We start from the raw sequence: 19,723 nt of genomic DNA, 5'->3' as shown, positions 1-19,723 counted from the left end.
AATATAATAATTGGTTGGTTCAGTTGCAGAGTTCAGCTTTGATTGTTACTCTATTAGACACAAATTAGACATTAAAATATATGACAAACAATAGCCCTCTAAACTGTGTGTTCCACAAATACGAATGTTTTCTGTGCGGACTGAGAATTAGTGCACTCAGAGGTCATTTTTATCACTATCCCACAGTAAAGCGAAAGGCAGAAAAAGTGCTGCTTTCAGGCTTAAAGGGACATACTGGAGGCCCGGTCCTCTGCTCTGGGCTTGTTATTATGTTGATCGTTCGGTAGATACCCACAATCCATTTGGAGATAAATGCGCTGACAGGGGAGAGTACAGCCTGTAAAAGTCTCTTATGATGTTCAGAGTGGGGGCTCCTGGGGCTTGTGTTGAACATGTTTCCTCATCATTGGCCTCTTATCTGTGTCTGCGCCCGTTCCAAGCAAATGGAGGTGGAATGAAATTAAGTTCAGAAATTGCGAGAACAAAAAATTTTTTTTTTGTTTGTTTGTTTTTTTTGTCTCCTCTCTGCAAACTGATAAAAAAAAAACAGAATCACTGAGGCAGAAATGACTCAATGTACCAGAGCTGAGAAAGAAGCTTTTTTTTTCCACTGATACAAGAACTCAGACACACTTGCATGCATCAGCAAAGACACACTTTCTGAATTTCTAGAAAGCCTCTGTTCCCACCAAAACATGTCAATATCTATTTAGCATAAACACAACCCACATAAATGTTGGCAGTAATTGCCTTGTCTACGTTTATCATATTGTTCTAAACAAAGCTTCTGAAAAATGAAAATGAAGTTAAAGCATTAAATTGATAATGCACCACGGAGCACAGTCTTGCATTCAGTAGCAGAGGGGCCTCCTGTGCTGAGCCTGAGCAGGTGGGGTGCGGATTGTAAATGGGCCTGCAAGGGGGAGCATCTCCGGATGTTGGGACTGGGAAGGATTACAATTCCTGGTGGTGTTCCTGGAGCAGGACAGGCCCTGGGAGAGAGCTGGGGCAGCTGCTCCGGGGAGCTGAGCTGAGCCCAGGCTGTCAGGCTGAGCTCCACCTCTGCTTGCAGCAGGTAGTGGGAGCATTGGGGAGCCCCCCACTGAGGGTGGTGCCTCCACAGATGGTGCATTCACCACCCCTCTTGTTGACTCACTAAGAGGCTGCAGCTTAGATCTCGCTGCTGGATAACAAAGCGGGTTTGAAATTAGCTCTCCTATCTTAATCAAATACTTTATCGTAAAAGTTCCGTGCAGATACAGGATGGGGGGGTAGCTGTGGTTTTGTTTCTCATATTTGCTTCATAAAATGTGTGAACAGGACATTTGGGGCTAAAATGTTGAGGAAGTGGTTTGTGCTTCTCTGTCAAAAAGGTGTGAGAAAAGTCACAGTGTTTGTGGCTATTTTTCACAGTGTTTATTTTTTTCATGGGGTTGTGAAACTTCGCTTCTATTGTGGTGAATTGTGCATTTTTCCTGTTTCTGCTTTCAGTATTTTTATTAATGTTCCGCTCTAATTTACCCCTAAGTGTTTTTTTTTTTTCCCCAGTGATTCAAGCATCTGAAGGGTTTACTAATTAGGCACACAGTGCAAATGATCTTTCACAAGCTCTGTGTCTTATCCGGAGTAATTACATGGTGGTACATTATTCCTGGATAATTTCCAGAAAGAAGCTGCTTTGAGTCAAACTCATTTGTTCTCCCTCTTTGGGAAATGGATAGAAAAAATAACTTCACAATGTGCAACAGAGTAAGAGACTTGTGCACTTGAATCCAACTTAAACAGACAACTTGGGCTCTGACTGAGTGGAGAAATGCTTTGCTCTGCCTGGTGATCATGTGTGGATCATATAGTGTGTGGCTGTTCTTGATATAATGTGCTCTCATTTAGTCTGAGAGTTGATGTAATTGTCAGTGACAAGGCAGGATCTGTCTGGCTAGTTAATTTTGGGTGTACTCTTATTAAGTTGAGGGGGGGAGGGATGGCGCATCGGATGGAGACTTAGTAAGCATTGAATGACCTCAAACCAGACGCAAAATTGTTTGACTGCTGTTTTCCTTTAGCCCCACCCTGGCCCCACCCTCTGCCCCTCCAACCTCAGCCATTGTCAAATTGAACTGACACTGACACTTCCCCATCTCCTAGCTTTCAGCTGACAAGGCCCAAGACTTGCATTTCGACTCCTATTCTGCTTGATATGTCTCTGGGTCATCTTCTAGCAGGGGGGAAAAAGTCCGTTTCCCCCTTACATAGGCGCGTCTTGTTTTCTCCGCAGCAAGAAAAAAGGAGAGGGGCCTCACAGGGCCGAGGGCCAAGGGCACACACTTGGTTGCCCGTGACCTTGCCTGTCACAATCCCTCAGCACCAGCCTCAATTCCTAAACGACAGATTCCTCACCAAACCAATCACAGCCACTGGTGCTCTTCACTCTCACAGCGTCTGAGAGGCTACATGCACGCCCTCACACAACAAACAGACAAAAAAATAAAATGAATACAATACAGCCAAAGAGAAAAAAAAAAAACATACACAGCTCATCGTCTGCCAAAAGCCCTGCTTTCTCTGAATAGCCCCAGGACAAATTAATATTTCAATCCCTCGGGGATCCAGGGGTGGGGCAGTATTCACCTTCCTGTCAGCATTTTTACCCCACGTTGTCTCCTGGTCTTTATTTATTTAATTTCAACACTCTTATCGTCGCTCACAGCATCCACTGAATACCTATTTGGAGGAGAATGTGATCAAGAGGTCATGGTATTTGAACCAATCTGATTGGCTGTCAGCTCCAATCTGACCGACATAGCGCCCCTGTTCCTTGTGGGTACGTTCAGTGGCACTGGCTGCCGTCCGTTGTCAGGCCAACGACGACCACGGGAAGGTGGGAAGGGAGGGGGGGGGGGGGGGCCAATCTGAGACTGCCACTTTCCGTCAGCATTAGCATCTCACTTAATGACCAGTTAAGAGGCAGCCTGGCAAATGAGTTGTGACAAGTGCTTCAGAAAAAGGAGTCTTTTTCCCTCATATCTCCCGCCTCTCAATCACCATTTAAAAGGCTTGACGGGCTGACATAATTTTGCAATAATTATCACTCGGAGTATTCTTTTCGGGCCAGGACAGAAGTCAGATTGAATCTCATCATAGAATAATAATGCTGACCAACAATAACTTTGTTGTCTCTTGTCTCCTCTGCGTCTCTGGGTTAATCCTCAGGGAATGGACAGCCGGCTTCAGCCAGCCAGTTCAGTCTGGTTCAAGTGAAGCAGGAGCCGGTGGACAGCAACTCCGGGGCCTCCCAAGAATCCACACAGGAGCACAGTCTGGACCTGAGCAAGAAAGACCACAGGTACATTGATATACTATGTCATATATGAACAAGGAAATAAGGTTTCTCTGATTGACAGATGATTTCTGCATCCTTGGTAGTCAGGGTAATATACACAATTATTTATCAAAGAAATCTAATTTATGTATGTGTGCATACAATTATAAAACCCTCCACCTATTTCTCCACCTTTGAGAAGCATATACACACAAACCTTCAACTCTAATTCCCTCCAACTCGTCTTATTTCTTAAGAAGACGGGATTTTTCTTCTTCATTATACAGGCATACCTTGTGTGATAAATAGTAATATTTACTGTTCTCATGCAAATCTTGACTAAACATTGTTCATTTTCCTTGTTCCAGTAATGAATCAAACGGACACCCTGTACCAGGGAATACATCTCTTTTATCCTCGCTTATGAATAAGGTAAGATCCATCGATCAAACGCCTTTCATCCCAAGACAAATTAGTGGGACACGGAGGGGCCTGTTTGTTTTTTAATGTTTCACCGCTAATAAGATGAGTTTGTATCATTTAAATTTTCCAGCCATTTTTCATACAGTGTAATTTTCACTGCACCTTTCACAAATTAATATAATGAAGCAGTAGCTGGTGCCATGCCAGATATATAGAGATGTTTGTTTTTTGATGAGCTGTTTTGAACTCGCCGTCCATTTTTTCTCGTCCTTTATACTTTTTCTTCCCCCGCCTTACTCTACATTTATTTATAGAGATGTTATAAATTATTTGATTAGAAAGTCAGAGGAGAGAAAAACAGGAAGGCAATGCCCTCATTTTTTACCAAGTCTAAATGTTAGCGTATGGAAATTTAGATGTGTAATTTTTTTGTTGTGAAGATTAAAAGGGGCATTGTCCTAATCATACATCTTCTCTGACTGATACAAAATGTGGCAGGTGGTTTTCATTATATTTATGATGCAATGACAGCTGAGCCTCCGCTATTTTACTCTCGTCCACTGGTCAAGTTCCCCTCCGCATACACACGTCGTCCTTTTTAACCTCTCCGCGGGAGAGCTTAACTTCAGAGTTGCTCTCTTCGCAGCAATCGTTGCACTCAGACAGCGGAGGAATTTGAAGCCTTTTAGTCGAACAGCTTCTTGTGACATGTAAGCATGGGGGGGGTTTGATTCAAGCCACCATGTCACATAAAAGGGTTCACGGTTTCTCCCGGTGGACGCCTGGCAAATACACTTGGCCTGTAGTCAAGCAAAAGCCGGGATGTTTGTAAATCTGGCTGCGCTTTTTTGCCTCGCCAAATCATTTATGTGTGTGTGTGTGTGCGTGTTAACTCTCACACCATTGCAAACATATGCACGTGACCAGCTGACGTATGCATAGCTAACCCGGTGCCTGGTGTTTTGTAGATGTCACAGGTGAACCCTGCCGTCTTCAACGCCATGAACCTGAAGACAGAGCTGGAGGCAGGCCAGGGCAGTGACAACTCGGAGGCAGCACAGTATCTGAACCGAGTGCTGAAGAGGCCTCTTCCAGAAAAACCCAGTGAGATCTGGAGGACATATCTTCGCAGGTATAAGAGTGAACGTGCACAGCGTCCTTTAGGCTGGACTCACATAGAGAAGTTAGATCTAAGCCATTCATTCCAATACTGAGAAATCAGTCAGGCCTTTTTAATTTCTTTTGCTCACATACTGTATAACTGGAAACCCCCTGAAATGTAGAGAATCTGAAAGAATCTGGCCAGGCAGGAATTTGAAATGACTTACCGTACAATAGATGCACAAGCATTTACTGTCAGATGGGGACTTAAACCAGTTGTTGTTTTGGTTTTTGTTAAGTAATCATGGAAATAAATGTACCGTTTTTATTCTCTGTTTGTGTGAAGGTTTGACACGGATGACTTCTGCGAGGCTCAGTGTGACTTTCTTCAGAAAGTGCACTTTCACTGCCTGGTAGAGGACTGCGGTGCACTCTTCAGCACCGTGGATGGGGCCATAAAACATGCTAAGTGAGTGTCACGCTGGTTCACGATCAGGAAACATACCTTAAGCGTTTACATCTCAGTTTGCTGCTTAACTGATTAACATAAAAAATGAACTTCCTTCTTGTTGTTTAGCTTCCACATCAGAGCCACTTTGAAAGTGAAGCCAGAGCCTCAGTTCGGTGAGGGCAAGGACTCCAGTGAGGGAACCCCGATGCAGCCCACAGCCCCAGTCACTGTGGCCAACAGTCCTTCCATGGATGTGGCACACCTCACCTCTTCTGGGGGCTACAGCTCTCCTCCACCCTCCCTGCTGGCCTGGAAGCAGCTGACAGGCAGTATCCCTCAGATGCCTGCCTCCATGCCCAACCTGCCAGCCAACTCTCCACTGGCCACCACCTCTCTGGAAAATGCTAAACCACAGGTCAAACCTGGTTTCCTGCAGTTCCAAGAAAAGTATGAGAACTTTTTTTGTCTTATTGCATGAACAAGTACAGCATGTTATTTTGCCTAGTACTAAAATACTCCATTGTATTTCCCACTGTTTTTCATCCAGTGACCCCTGTTTGGCCACTGACTGTAAGTACTCAAACAAGTTCCACTTCCACTGCTTGTTTGGGAATTGCAAGTATGTGTGCAAGACCTCTGGCAAGGCCGAGTCCCACTGCTTGGACCACATCAACCCCAACAACAACCTGGTCAATGTCCGAGACCAGTTCTCCTACTACTCTCTCCAGTGTCTCTGTCCCAACCAGGTGAGTGTGTCTTGATAAGTCAGCCAGTGGCTGAATCACCTACTGTCATCGCCCAGAGTTTTCTAAGCATGAAGTATGCTATCTATTAGACCGGTATTTGAGGTTATTTGACTCAAGGCTTTCACAACCGCTGCTCTCCGTCTTCCATCTCTGCTGAAAAAGACAGTCGACTCACCCCAGTAATGCCTGTTTATATGTCAATGATGTCATTTTGACTGCCGCATTCTCCTCTCAGAAAAGGCCAATTTAGCTGATATTACCCAATAAATCATTGTCACTTGCACAGTAAACAAGGCTGTCTGGAATAGGGCAAAAATCAGGGGAATGCTTCGCAAATGAAACCTAAATGGCAGCCCCTGCCTGCTCTCATGAGCCTGTATTTGGAAAACCGTTTAAATGAATTCATTAATGTGTCGAAAATCACCCCACTCACAAAAAGTCCTCCCTCCCTCTGCTCTCTTCCCCTCCTCCCCTCGGTCTCCATCTCCTGAACTGAGGAGATCTTATTTGGCCCAGTCCTTTGGGAGCTGGGCCTCACAAACAGATGGTGGTGTACAGACATGTTAGAAAGGAGGGGTGTGTGTGGGAAGCCTAGAAAAAAAAAAGTACTACTGTGGGATGTTCCAATTGACCAGAAAGGAAAAAGAGATTGATTATGTCTTTTGAGAAACTGTGTGTACAAAGAGAAAATAATATGACTTAACTCTTTAGGGCTTCAAACGTTTACCACATTTGTGTGTCTCTGCTGCAGCAATGCGAGTTCAGAATGAGGGGCCACTATCACTGTCTGCGACCTGGCTGCTTCTTTGTCACCAACATCACCACCAAGCTGCCGTGGCACATCAAGAAGCACGAGAAGGCAGAGCGCCGTGCCGCCAATGGCTTCAAATATTTCACCAAGAGGGAGGAGTGTGGGAGACTGGGTAAGGAAAAAGAAAAAGTTCTGTGCATTGTGTTTAAGTGGTGGCCTGGTGTGTCTCCCATTCACCTTGTCTTTGTCTCTTGGTCTCTATATTCCTCCAAAAGCCCTCCATGTCAGCATACACGCAGCCTTTGATATTAATTTGCCAGGAGAGATGCAGGGATTAATGGTGTAAAATCGAGAAAGATGTAGATTGATTTTTGGTGGCTGTTGCAAGAGGATATTCTCTGTGTTTACAAAGGGAGAGAGACCAGCGTTGGCAAACACAGTGGCGTGCCGTGCGAGTGGTTCAAGAGGCACGAAACAAGTCGGCTTCATACGTTTTGTTGCTGTGTTTTGCATATTCACAATGGCACCTCAAGTCCCAGAGGTAGTCTTGCCTGTACTGTATGAGCAATAACGTCAAAGGGGGCAATCACATCCAGGTTGTTTTCTTCTTCCTTTTGCCCCTGTCAGAAATGAGCAATTAGGTTTGTGTTTGTTAATTATCCGGCTTGTCTGGTTTAGCCTGTTTGTGTTCTGAAGCTGCGCCTCACAGCCACCGCTGCCATCGCACAGAAATGAATTAAAAGTGATCTGTTTTTTTCAGGCGGTTACACAAGCTTTTCAGAGCGCAGAAACAAAGCAAACAAAAACTGGCCCTAAACAGCTGTTTTTTGTCCCCAGCGTGATCTGCCAACTGTATTGTTTGGGCTGGGGGAAAAACAGAAAGGATTACCATCGCTAGCACTCCAGTCATAAAGAATTGATGGGTTGCCAGTATCCATGGCAGCAGCATTAAACTGAACACCGCTGATGATGTTACCTGGTTTCTGTCTCACAAAAGGCCCTTCATGTCACGGGGGTTACTGTTATTTGCTCAACTTTGCGTGTTTAAAACGTTGTGTGTGCAAAAGCTATTTGATGCCACAGACATGTTGTGCTCTTAAACTGGGTGCCATGGTTACTGACACGCCAGCACCTGCCCAGCATGTTACTCTTTCAATTATTTCTGCCTGCTTTTATATAATGGTATTTGATTAACAGGCACAAAACGGAACATTCATTTAATTTGAAATCATAAAGCAATTAGAGCTAGACCCGTTAAAACACAAGAAAAGAACAGAAGAATACGGAGCAGACAGCAGGACGACGGAGAACAAAGGGAAAAATGACAATAGAGATACTTTGAAAAATGAATTTAATATGGTAATAATTGTATATTTACTTTGGTTTGCAGGGGTGTGTGCATTATTGGCCCACAGAAAATGAGAATTTATTTATGTAAATTCCTAATTGAATAAAGCATGTCAGTGTAATAAAAGAGCTCCACAGGTTTAGTGCACAGAAGCCTTGACTTGCTCAGTGTGACACCGGAGTGATCTAATATTCCTCCTACATGTACACTCCGAAACACTTTGAAACCCGATCCCTCTTTTGTCAGAGCTATATCATGAAATTAAAAAAACCTAAAAATATTTCAATTTGTGTTTGATCTAATCATAACACTGTCACACAGATAATATTGCATTTAGCGCCGTAGCTGTTCTTTGGGCGCCTCACAATGAGCCAAAAGATAAATTCATCTGCAAATGGAGAGTTTACAACTAGAGTTTGCTGTTTTCACTTCGCAGGTTGCAAGTATAACCAAGTCAACAGCCACTTCCACTGCATCCGCGAGGGTTGCCAGTTCTCCTTCCTGCTCAAGCACCAGATGACCTCGCACGCACGCAAACACATGAGGCGGATGCTGGGGAAGAACTTCGACAGAGTCCCATCCCAGGTAGATACACAAACTGTGGCACATGACACATTCCATCTTGAAAAGGGTAATTATCTAAAAATACAGGCCGGTGAATGAAAACAGGTGTTGAATAGTTTATTGAAACATTGCAACAGAACTTTACACACCCTTTTACTGACAGATTAAAGAGGGAATGTACTTTTTAGAATTTTGTGCTACTGCACACGTATCTGCATTGTACTTTTCTTTACTCTTGTGAAGGCTCATCAACCTTTTTTGACAGTTTTTACCATAGAAACGCTTAAAAACACTCTTTTAACAAGTTCAATCATGAACTATACATATTGTCACTACAAATAGTGATTAGGACTAGTCACCTACATGTCTTACAGTATATACGTTTGTCGGTTTTGACTCTTTTAAACCCCCTCCTGTTCTATAAGTCAGATTCTGGGAAAAGAGTAACAAGCTCATTCATGTTTTGTAAAAAAGAGAGTACTGCTCTAATCCTGTCATACCAGTCAATGACAAATCACTCATGACACTTTTGATGAAATCTCTCACACTGGCGTGTACTGGATTTCCTAACTTAACCTTCTGTGACATGTCCTTTACAATAAATGGATTTAAATATGTGGCCTTTCTAGTTTGTTCTGTTTGTTCTATTTTCATTTTGAAACCTTCATATAATGAAAGAAGTAGATGGTTCTTTTCTTTCAAAATACTTTTGTTTTGAAAAATTCTTGGTTACAAGCCAGGAGCCAACACCTGCATTGCATGTAAACATTTATTTTCCACTGTGCCTAACAACGATTATTCTTTATTTTACAGGTTATGCCACTCGGTCAGAGGGCAGATGAGGTGCAACATGCGTCCGGCATGATGTCCGGGCCCCAGGCGACCCAGCCTGGAATCAACTCTGGCTTCTCCTCCAATGTCATGGATGAGACTGATGATTACATGGACTACATGGGAGGAGGAGGCAGTCCATTGGGCCTCTCCTCAGAGTCCTCCAATCAGGACCGGAGCTGCACCAGCACACCTGTAGGCAACGATAGCTCTCCAGCAGGTGAGGATATGTAAAGAATAACCCTGGCCTGGTTTGTAACTGGTAACATGTAGTTGAGTTATTTAAAAAAATATAATTTAGCCTAAAAGGTGCATGGTACAATTCAGTTTCCTACTTTCCTACTCTTATACTGTATGTATCAATCTTCACTCGGCCCACACCTCACCCAGAAAACCAGCAACTTATCATTTCATACATTCTTCAATTGGGTTTTTTTCATGATTTAGTAGTTTGACCTAAATCAATAACATAATGACACATCAGTCATATTATATGAGGTTGATGGCAATGCTGTATTCTTTTGTTCTGATTCATGGACAAGATCTTTTGCCTGGTCATCCTCATAAAACATCCATTTTGTACTTCAGTGGTTTGAGTTATTGCACTGTATGTAGCTTATTACATTTCCCTTTGGCCAGAGATCATCCCTGTGGCTTTATGTCTACTTTAGCACTTTTAGTGGGTTGCACTGTGGGAGAAAGGGAAGGAAAAACTGCCTCTTTTCCCTCAAACTTACTGAATAAACGGATCCTTTCTGCTTTTTTTTCTAAATCTGAGCCTGCCTGTGATGTTCACATTTCTCCATGTGTTGCCAATATGATCCACTACTCATCATTGTTGTTTTGGCTGGTGTTTGGGTTACTTGTCTTGAATGGGCCTCATTTTGTTCATTCTCTTATCTTTTATCTTTCCCTTTTTACCTCCCATCCCTCTCTGTGTGTGTATGTATGTACGTGTGTGTGTGTGTGTGTGTGTGTGTGTGTGTGTGATTTGACCCTTGTTTTTGTGTGTGTACCCGTCTGTGTGTTTTTCCCTTCTTGTCTGTCCTCTACCCTCTATGGTCAACCTGTCTCTCCAGGACAAGGCTGCCCCGCCACCACTTCTGCTCCTACCACCCCTGCTGACACTAGCGCTACCCAAAATGCACCTCCTTCTTCCCCTCCTCCACCACCACCACCACTACCACCTCCTTCCTCCGCTCCTCAGCCTGGCCTCCAGTGCCAGGCTCCATCCCTCTCTCCTGCTCTCCTCAGACCTCCTTTCCCCTCACTCCCATACCTCCTCTCTCCATCCTGTCTGTCATACTCTCTGCTCAGCGCCTCTCTGGGAGCCACTCGGAGTGTTGTCATGCCAACCAACACACCAGCTTTCAGCCCCATCATTGCCACTCCGTCTCCGGTTAAAAATGACGTCCCTATAGTGCAGGATGCTGCAGGTACTTATCCCCGGCGCAAACCAACACTGCAGCTGTCACTCTCAATTGAGTCCTGTGCAGCCTTTAACTGTGTGATCCAGCCTTTCTCTATAGTATTGTTGTAGACTGAAGAAAAAGTAAATGGGGCTTTTCAGCATGCATAAAGAAAAGATTTGAAGTGATGAAATGTGAATGCTTAGTGAGTGAGTTCATTGAAAGAACAAAGATGTATAATTACTTCACTTACACCTTTGTGTATGTTTCACTTTTACTATTACTAGTATTTAAAGACAGAGCAGAGATAAATTATTATAATAGAGATGCATTTGGCTCTGAGTATGAAGCCTGGGCCTTGTTTGGCTTCCATTAACAAGGCTGCATCAGCAGCCTCTCATTTTAATCACGCCTCAAGTTTTATCGAGGCCCACTGCTTCCTGTCTTGCAGAACAGGGATCACATCATTAGCAGTGACCCCAGGGTGTTGCAAAAGGTGGGTGCCCCTCATAAAACAACATGGAGATAAGAGGGTCGGTTAAGACCTAAAGCTCCGCTTATGTTTGGAGGCTGGAGACACCCTGTAAAAGTGTCATGTTCCAAAGACAATCTATCATTTCCCCCCTCCTTTAATCATTCTGGGAATTAGGAATAAAAATTTGTGGCTGTCTTTGCTTACTCAGCTATGAACCACTTCAGGCTGAGTAAGGCCACACATTAGTTTCAGGACGGCCTACAATGTAATTTGCTTGGAGTTTTGTGGGTTTTACTTTGTTAACCATCTGATTATTTTTTAATGTTCTTCCATCCTTTCTTTCAGGCAACACTATCTCCATTCCCACAGCCACTGGTGCAAAGAAACGCTTCTGGATCATCGAAGACATGTCGCCATTCGGGAAACGCCGCAAGACCGCATCGTCGCGTAAGATGCTGGATGAGGGGATGATGCTGGAGGGCTTCCGGCGCTACGATCTCTACGAGAACTGCAAGGACTCGGGCTGCCAGTTTTCTCTGAAAGTAACCCATTACCACTGCACACGTGAGAACTGCGGCTACAAGTTCTGCGGCCGCACCCACATGTACAAGCACGCGCAGCATCACGACCGTGTGGACAACCTGGTCCTGGACGACTTCAAGCGCTTCAAATCCTCACTCAGCTGCAACTTCCCCGACTGCCAGTTTTCAGGCAACAGCACCCACTTCCACTGTCTGCGCTGCGGCTTCCGCTGCACCGACAGCACCAAGGTGACGGCTCACCGTAAGCACCACGGGAAGCAAGATGTGATCAGCGCTGCCGGCTTCTGCCAGTTCAGCTCCAGCGCTGATTGTGAGGTTCCCGACTGCAAGTATAAGCTCAAGTGCTCACACTTCCACTGCACCTTCCCCGAGTGTAAGCACACCGTGGTGGGCATGTCCCAGATGGACTCCCACAAGAGAAAGCATGAGAAGCAGGAGCGGGGCGAGCTGCCGTCTGTTTCACCTAAACAGGAAGGGGCTCATCACCTGGGAGGAGGCGTGCCAGTGGTCCCTCCAGCCTCCATGGGTCTCTCTGCTGCCTCACCTGGTGGTCACCACACGTTGTCCCACAACATTAACAGCAGTGCTCCCCCCATGCTCTACCCAACGGGTGTCATCGGCTCTGACTATAACCACCCATACCCACCATCCTCCATCAGCCTGGACAGCTCCCTCAACCTGGGTACCGACACCAGCAGCTCCCTGTTCTTCCTGAAGAACGCCGTCGGTCTGGGTCTCAGTGACTCACTGGACCTGAGCAAGAAGATTCACCACGATGCAATGCGATCAGGACACAACCCCACACCCCCGCTTGGTCTGCCGGCAGCTCAAGACGACACCACAGGAACATCTGGAGAGGCTGAAGACGACCTGTCGCCAGAAGAGGAGGCGCAAGCAGATGAGGAGGAAGAGGAGGAAGAGGAAGAAGAGGAAGAGGAGGAGGCAGAAGAGGATCTTAACTCTGACTCAAATGATGACTCAATGGTGGAACCTGATGGTGAAAAGGACAATGGCGAGAGTTTTGATGCTTCCGTTAACCACACTGATACTTCCCAACTGGAAAAGCAAGACATTGACCCATGAAAAAACGAACTATCAGTGACTGTAGGAACTGAAGAAAAACCCTGTGTACTATGAACAAACAAAAATGAAAGTGGCCTCATTTATCACGTTTAGAGACTTCAGATGACAAAAAACAACAACAACAACAGCGTGGAGAAAATGACGGCCCAAAATGATTTATTATGATGTTTACAAGATGACCAACATTATTAATTCAATTATGCATTAAAAAAATATGAACGGAGACACACAGAATTAGGCCCTGTTTTACACACAGGGCAGCAATGTAAAGCATTTTACTACACATCAGTCTTTTTGTGTGCGTGCATGTTTGACTTTAATTTATTTTTCTTTTTTTTTTTCACTTTTTTGTGTGTGAAAAAAAAAATGTTAGAAAAACAAAAACAAATCTCTCTATATAACTATATATGTAAGTGTGTGCGTGTGTGTGTGTGTGTGTGTGTGTGTGTGTGTGTGAACAATGATATACAAAAGGAAATTGGTGGCACAGGCGAAATGAACTGCAGGGCTGTGGATACATAGAAAAAAGGGACGTGGATCACTAAGGGGAAACAGGATACGTTCAAACAATTGATCTTCTTTTCTGTATTATTATTATTATTAATTATTATTATTATTATACACTGAGAGAAAGGGGATTAACTTTTGCTTGTGCCCATCTCTCTCAGTGTTTCTCTTTGTTCTCAGTGACATGTGGAATTGACCAGTAACTGTTTGGTCAGTCTCAGCTGCAGTCAGGCGTCCAGCGAGCCGCCAGTCTCAACAGTTCTCTCTGACATTCTGCTAGAAAATGCTCAACTAGCACCAAAACCAAGCTCAGCCCTTGCAATTCCCCCACGCCCCGTGGAGGAATCAAGTTTGTATATGGATAGTGCACTTTTATATTAGCTGACCATGATTATTGCGATGATGATAGATAACTCATAAGCATATTTAAAAAAATATTTTTGTTACCGTTTTGCATCTTTGCATTACAACGTTGTTTTGTTGTGTTGTTAGTCAGAAGCATATCGATCTGTAAGCAAGGCGAGGTCGTGATAAACGGCCAGCGCGTCATGTGGGGTAGGGGGTAGAGGATCAGACTGACCAGAGGAAATGATGAGTCACTCAGATGCAGCAAAGGGGGGACGACAGAGGAAGCGTCAGGGAGTGTGTTTTATGTTGAAAATGTACAGACCGAAAATGTCTCAACGGCATTTTGTTTTCCACTCACTATGGCTGTGGTTGAGCTCCTGTTGTAACAGTTTTTATTTAATATTTATGTGACCTTCCAATGAGAAATTTTTAGGGTGTTATTGCACTTTTTAGGTTCATTTTTACCGTCTGGGAAAAAAAAAAAAGATATATAACTTTTAACAGGGACTTTGCTTTAAAGATGTTGTTTTAGTTCACTTTTTTTTCCTTTTTTTGTTTTGCTTTAATGCACAAATAGATGTTAGTGTGACAACGAACTGTTGTTCTGTGATTTATTTAAAGACTGGGTTTTATTTTGCTTCTGTGATTGGAAAGTTTGGAAAAAAAAAAAAAAAAGAAACTAAATGGGGGCACCAGAAAAATAGTGCCCTGATAAGAAACACTAATACGGACTGTGATTTAAATGAATTCTTAAGGCGTTCATGGAAATGCTCACGTACTGTAATACTAAATTATAAATCTGACAAAACTACCCACTGGTTTATATTGAGCAAATATGTACGACCAAGGAGTGGACACACTGATCATGAATTATTTCCTGAGCTTGACATTGGAAATAGATGATCATAATATAGGGAATAATAATGTGTGTAGAAGATGTTCCTCCAGATATTGTTTTGAGAAGAAAAAAAAAAAAAAAGGTTGTACAGTATTTTCCTCTGTAAAAAAATAACTATATATGAACAAAATGCTCTTTGATGAACAGCTTCCTTTAAAAAGAAAACCGTAAAAACGAGAAATGAATAATAAAAAGTTAAAAAATTGAAATAGCCTCATCATAGTTTGCTTGTGTGCGTGACCTTTTTTAATTAGCCCAGGTCTTTGGGAAATGTATTGATATTGATATTACAACATTGGCAGATTCCATTATGAAATTTGCAGGATATTTTTCCTTTTCCAAAGTATGTCAGAAGCTCCAACTAAAATACACTGATCTGAATTCATTTATTGATGATTCTGTTTTATTTAATGTTTTATTCATTGTAATTTTCTCTGTGTGTGTGCTTTTGTTTTTTCCTCATTAATTGAAATTCTTGGTTTATATTTACTCTGCTGTGGGCAAGCCTCGTTCACAGGCTAAACTGTCTCCCGGGACTCTCCCGTTGCGAAGCAGAGGCGTTAACGACATTGGTTTTGTTTTCTCAACATTTGCTGAGATAACTGTACGAGCTGGGTGACACTGTGCACTTGAATTTAGTTTTATGTATGTATGTCTGTGTGTGTGAGTGTGTGTGTAAAATAGCAGGATTTGTAAAAAGTTGAAAATAAAGAAACTATAATTATTATAACAATACACACGTAGTGCTTAACAGTGCTTCAGCCTGAGGACATTTTGGGTCGTGTGGAGGGGGAAAGGGGCTGCTGGACGACAGCAGGCCAAAAGGTCACAGCAGCGATCCCTGCGCTCTTTTTCTGTCTGTAGGTGACACTACTGAAGTGTTTGTGTGTGTTTGTCTCCCCCTGAGAGAGACAGATAGGCTGCGACTGTAAGAACACAGATCTGTGGCTCCATCCCAGCTGCTCGGAGGTTTCGATTCATATTTCATGACCTTGTGTGTCTTTTTCTCTGCTTTGTTGTGCTACAAATCCGACTGGGACACTTTTGTTTGTCGCAGAATTTGAAGAAAACTAACAAAAAATTAAATAAATAAATGAAAAAAAAAAAGTAATGAAATAAACATCTGCATTCATGCAGGTAGAGGAATCAACAATATTTGTTGTTGGGGTCGCCTGTTCACGCTTGATGTTCTGGTGCAAGAACAAAATCAGAGCTGAGGACCATTAGGGAGATTTAGAGGCCTGCTACTGCTAACAAGATGGCTTCAGTGTTAACAGGGCACTTTTTTTTTTTTAATGTTTTTGCCTTGAGCCTTGTGCTGGATTCTCCTCCCACTCCCTCATGTCACCCAGTGGCCAGTGAGCCGGTTCTGTCCCCTCATCTACAGCTGTTCCTGTCCTTCCTCTTTCTCTTCCTTGTGATGTTTTTTTAATAAAAAAAAAAAAAAAAAAAAAACGAGTAAAGGCATCACCATCTGTCAGCCAGCTGGCATCCTGTATATAATCTACCAGAAAAAAAAAAAAAAAAGAAGAAGAAGAAGAAACATGACAATTATATTACACAAAAACCAGACGGAAACGACCTCCAAATCCCGCATTGGCTGCTGCTGAAATGACAGATCATTTTACTGTTTTAATTAACAGAGTAAAGAGATGGTATAAAAAAGTGGCGGGGAAATAAACTGAGATCTATTTCCACTGCTGGAAAAATTTAATATGAAATCTGCCTGCTTACTGCAGCGTAGTCGATAAACAGAGAAACATTTTAGACTTTGTAAAATATATTGCACTTTTGGACTAAAAGCCATCTCCCGTTAGCGTTCAATTTGGCTGGATTCATGAGACATTTTATATGAAAAGTAAACAGTGAAGCAATTTTTTAAAAAGTCTCTACTTGAATTTGTTGCCCTCAGCACTAGTATTGATTCTAGTCCTATTGCTTATATCCACTTGGATACAGTGCTGTTAATCTTCGTTGTGCTATATTTATGTTTTTTCTTCTGTTTCTGCATGTCTTATGCAAAGATTGAGCTTTTCACTCAGTGAAATAAAAGCATACTGAAAGACTTTAGGCCTTTTTCCAGTGTGGATGTCTTTTTGAATGATGCATACATTCTGTCTTTTCACAAAACACCTCCAAGTCGTATATAGAAGTGCCAAGAATATGTGTGTGTGTGGTTGGTATGAATGTATGCTGGCTGTCACTGACACGGTTGGTTGATGTGCCAGGAACAGGTTGAGGGAGTGTGTGAGCAGCGAGAAGACGCAACAGTCGAGGCTGGGAACACACACGACAGGTGTGCACTGCATATGTGGTCACATGATGCCTATAAGGCAGATTAGGGCCCAAACAGATGAAGCGCTGCTTAATGGCAGCTTTTATTAAGTTCACAAAGCGTGCAGGGAGGGGGTGAACAGAGGAAAAGCAGGTGGCTGGGCCTGTGCTCTCTTAGATGAAGACAGATATTGTACAGTGAAGTCTGAAGAAGGTAGCCACTGTGGAAGGATTTATGGAGATTTGCCCGCCCTGGACTCGCCGCCTGCCTGTTCCTGAATCCTGCAGTAAAAGCCAGAGAGGGAGAGCTGGAAAAGCTCTGAGAGGAAAATGTGCTAGACATGAAACTAGAGTTTGATCATGTGAGATAAAGCTGTAACAATGCCTGTGAGGAAAGTCCCTGCCACAAAGTATAAAGACAAGTTGAATATTATTCATACATTATCAGTAATGAAGTACAGACGAAACACAGAGAATACAGTATTATGAATACTAAATATAAAGATAACTATCAGATGTGACATGCAAGCTGAAATAAACGTGCATCGTTTGTTGTTGTTAAATGTAACAAAAAGCAAAAAACAACAACAAAAATTAATAGAAACACAAAACCAGTTTCAGAAAATCTTGGGACAGGAGATGTGCACTGAAATTTACAAACGTGTAGGTTTGGGTAGACGGTATTACATTTCCATGCAGTAAAAAACGTACACTGAGGTGCAACAGCAAACCAGCAGATACATGCTACATTTACTTGTGAGGTAAATGAATTTATTCCACAGTGGATAAAGGTTGTGTTTCAGACCTTACATGCAAAGCTGAATTTAAAAATACACTCTTAATGCAGCTATAATTAATATTTTTACCCTAACAATGGACCACATGACTACTTTTCCAGTATTTGTCATTTAAATCTACAGTGCATTTTAGCATCTTTCAACTCACTGATTTAGTTGTTTGGCTGCGATTTTACCGCTTTGGTTCATTCTCACTGGTTTAATGTGTTGCACTTGCTTGCAGCAGGCAGATGTTTTTAGCAAAAGAAGTTACGATAAACCCACAATACACTACCTGTTGAGCACCAAACCACAGACAAAGTTAGCAACCAGTCACTGAACACTGTGACACATTTAGCAGCTAAGAGATATTTCCATCAGAACTTGTTTGAGATCATAAGAAAGAAAAAGAGAGAAACACTACTAAACTTTCTAGAACAAGTTTACATTGGCAAATAGGACAATAATATGTTAAATTTTTTGCAACGTGTTTCCGGTGACCCTAAGTGGCTGTAAAAAAAGATAATGCTGATTAAGTCTTGGTTTAGGAAAGGGAGGACATGCTGCACATCAAGAGGACAGATGCATCAGAGCGTCTAGTTTGAGAAACAGACGCCTCGCCGGTTCTCAAATGGCAGCGTCATGAAATGGTGCTCGCAAAACACCAGTCTCAGCGTCAATAAGGTGACTATTATCTGTCAAATTTGAGGCAGTGTGATGTTCTGGGGCTGCTTTGGTGATGGTAAAGTGGGATCCCGACAAAGGAAGGCCATCAGTCCATTATGAAATACCATGCCATACCCTGGCATAGCATGGTGGCATTTGATTGCAGCCAATTTGGCCCAACAACAGTATAATGACTGAATGTCTGAGTGGTCATCACAGCCACCAGATCTCAACCCTATTGAAGAGTTCTGAGACTAGCTTGAATGTATCATGCATAAGAAGTGCCCATCAAGCCAAACCCACTTACACGGGAGATGCTTCAGAAAGCGTCTCTTCAACAAACCAACAAACTGGAGTTTTAAGGACACAATTATGAATTAATTATTTCATAAAACAGTATTATTTATAAGTTAGGATGTTTTCTATTCATGCTTTATTTCTTATTCAAAAATTGAAGGGATCCAAATCACAACTGTTTATCAGACCCTAAACTATTAAAAGTGTAGAGTCAATATGATGCAAAATGATTAAAATTAACAACATGACAACTTGTTAGTGAGAACTAATTAAGATACATAGATTTGGACAGTAAAACTGAGATGTTATTTTCTTAGTAAATTGATGCTTAGGTCATTCAGTGAGTATATTTGCTCCAATTGTGACTAGATAAGGTTTTTTATAAATAAGACCTGAAGCTACTTAGCTCTAAGCCACAAAAATGGTGCTCTGGCCACAAGCAGAACGTCCTTTTGCATAAAATAAATAGCCTGCCCTTCTATCATATCTTTGTCATCAAAGTAACTTGTTGTTGATAGACAGTCCCTCACATACTGTATACATTATATCCCGTATCATGTGAATATGAAACGGCTGCAACACTCATTTTACTGCTTCATTGGCCCATTTATAGTTCACGTTTTTGGATGAGATGTTTCTCTTGGCTCTTTCAGCGCTCTGCCCCAGTTAGACCTCTCTCTTTAAATCCGGTGCCCTTTGCAATAGATGTTCATTTATCTATTTTTGCATGTGTATGGGCTTATTTTGGAAAGACCTCAGTCACACGGCAGAAAAGTGGGCTGTGTGAAAATCGCGGCTTTGCCATTGGTAGCAGCTGTTGCTGCTGAGACACCTCTGAGGAAATGGAGAATTGGACACACACTCATCCAATTTACCATTAACAAGACCTTATTGGATGCAGGGCCATAGGAGCA

General features: G+C 42.7%; 1 protein-coding gene across 3 annotated transcripts in view; it reads left to right on the top strand.

Annotated features, from left to right (window-relative positions):
* Window positions 1-16,251, top strand: part of casz1 (castor zinc finger 1) — a 118,797-nt gene extending 102,546 nt beyond the window's left edge. For all 3 annotated transcript variants that reach the window (XM_026368348.1, XM_026368346.1, XM_026368345.1), the window contains 10 exons: window positions 3,211-3,343; window positions 3,688-3,751; window positions 4,711-4,874; window positions 5,190-5,312; window positions 5,421-5,741; window positions 5,842-6,040; window positions 6,792-6,963; window positions 8,576-8,724; window positions 9,517-9,754; window positions 11,764-16,251. In XM_026368348.1, coding sequence (XP_026224133.1) covers window positions 3,211-3,343; window positions 3,688-3,751; window positions 4,711-4,874; window positions 5,190-5,312; window positions 5,421-5,741; window positions 5,842-6,040; window positions 6,792-6,963; window positions 8,576-8,724; window positions 9,517-9,754; window positions 11,764-13,043 — 2,843 coding nt within the window. In that variant the 3' untranslated portion in view covers window positions 13,044-16,251. The remainder of the gene's footprint in view (window positions 1-3,210; window positions 3,344-3,687; window positions 3,752-4,710; window positions 4,875-5,189; window positions 5,313-5,420; window positions 5,742-5,841; window positions 6,041-6,791; window positions 6,964-8,575; window positions 8,725-9,516; window positions 9,755-11,763) is intronic.
* Window positions 16,252-19,723: the final 3,472 nt, after the last annotated feature.

Source organism: Anabas testudineus, chromosome 7 (genome assembly GCF_900324465.2).
Source record: "Anabas testudineus chromosome 7, fAnaTes1.2, whole genome shotgun sequence".
NCBI lineage: Eukaryota > Metazoa > Chordata > Actinopteri > Anabantiformes > Anabantidae > Anabas > Anabas testudineus.
This window is presented reverse-complemented; position numbering and strand designations above follow the sequence as displayed.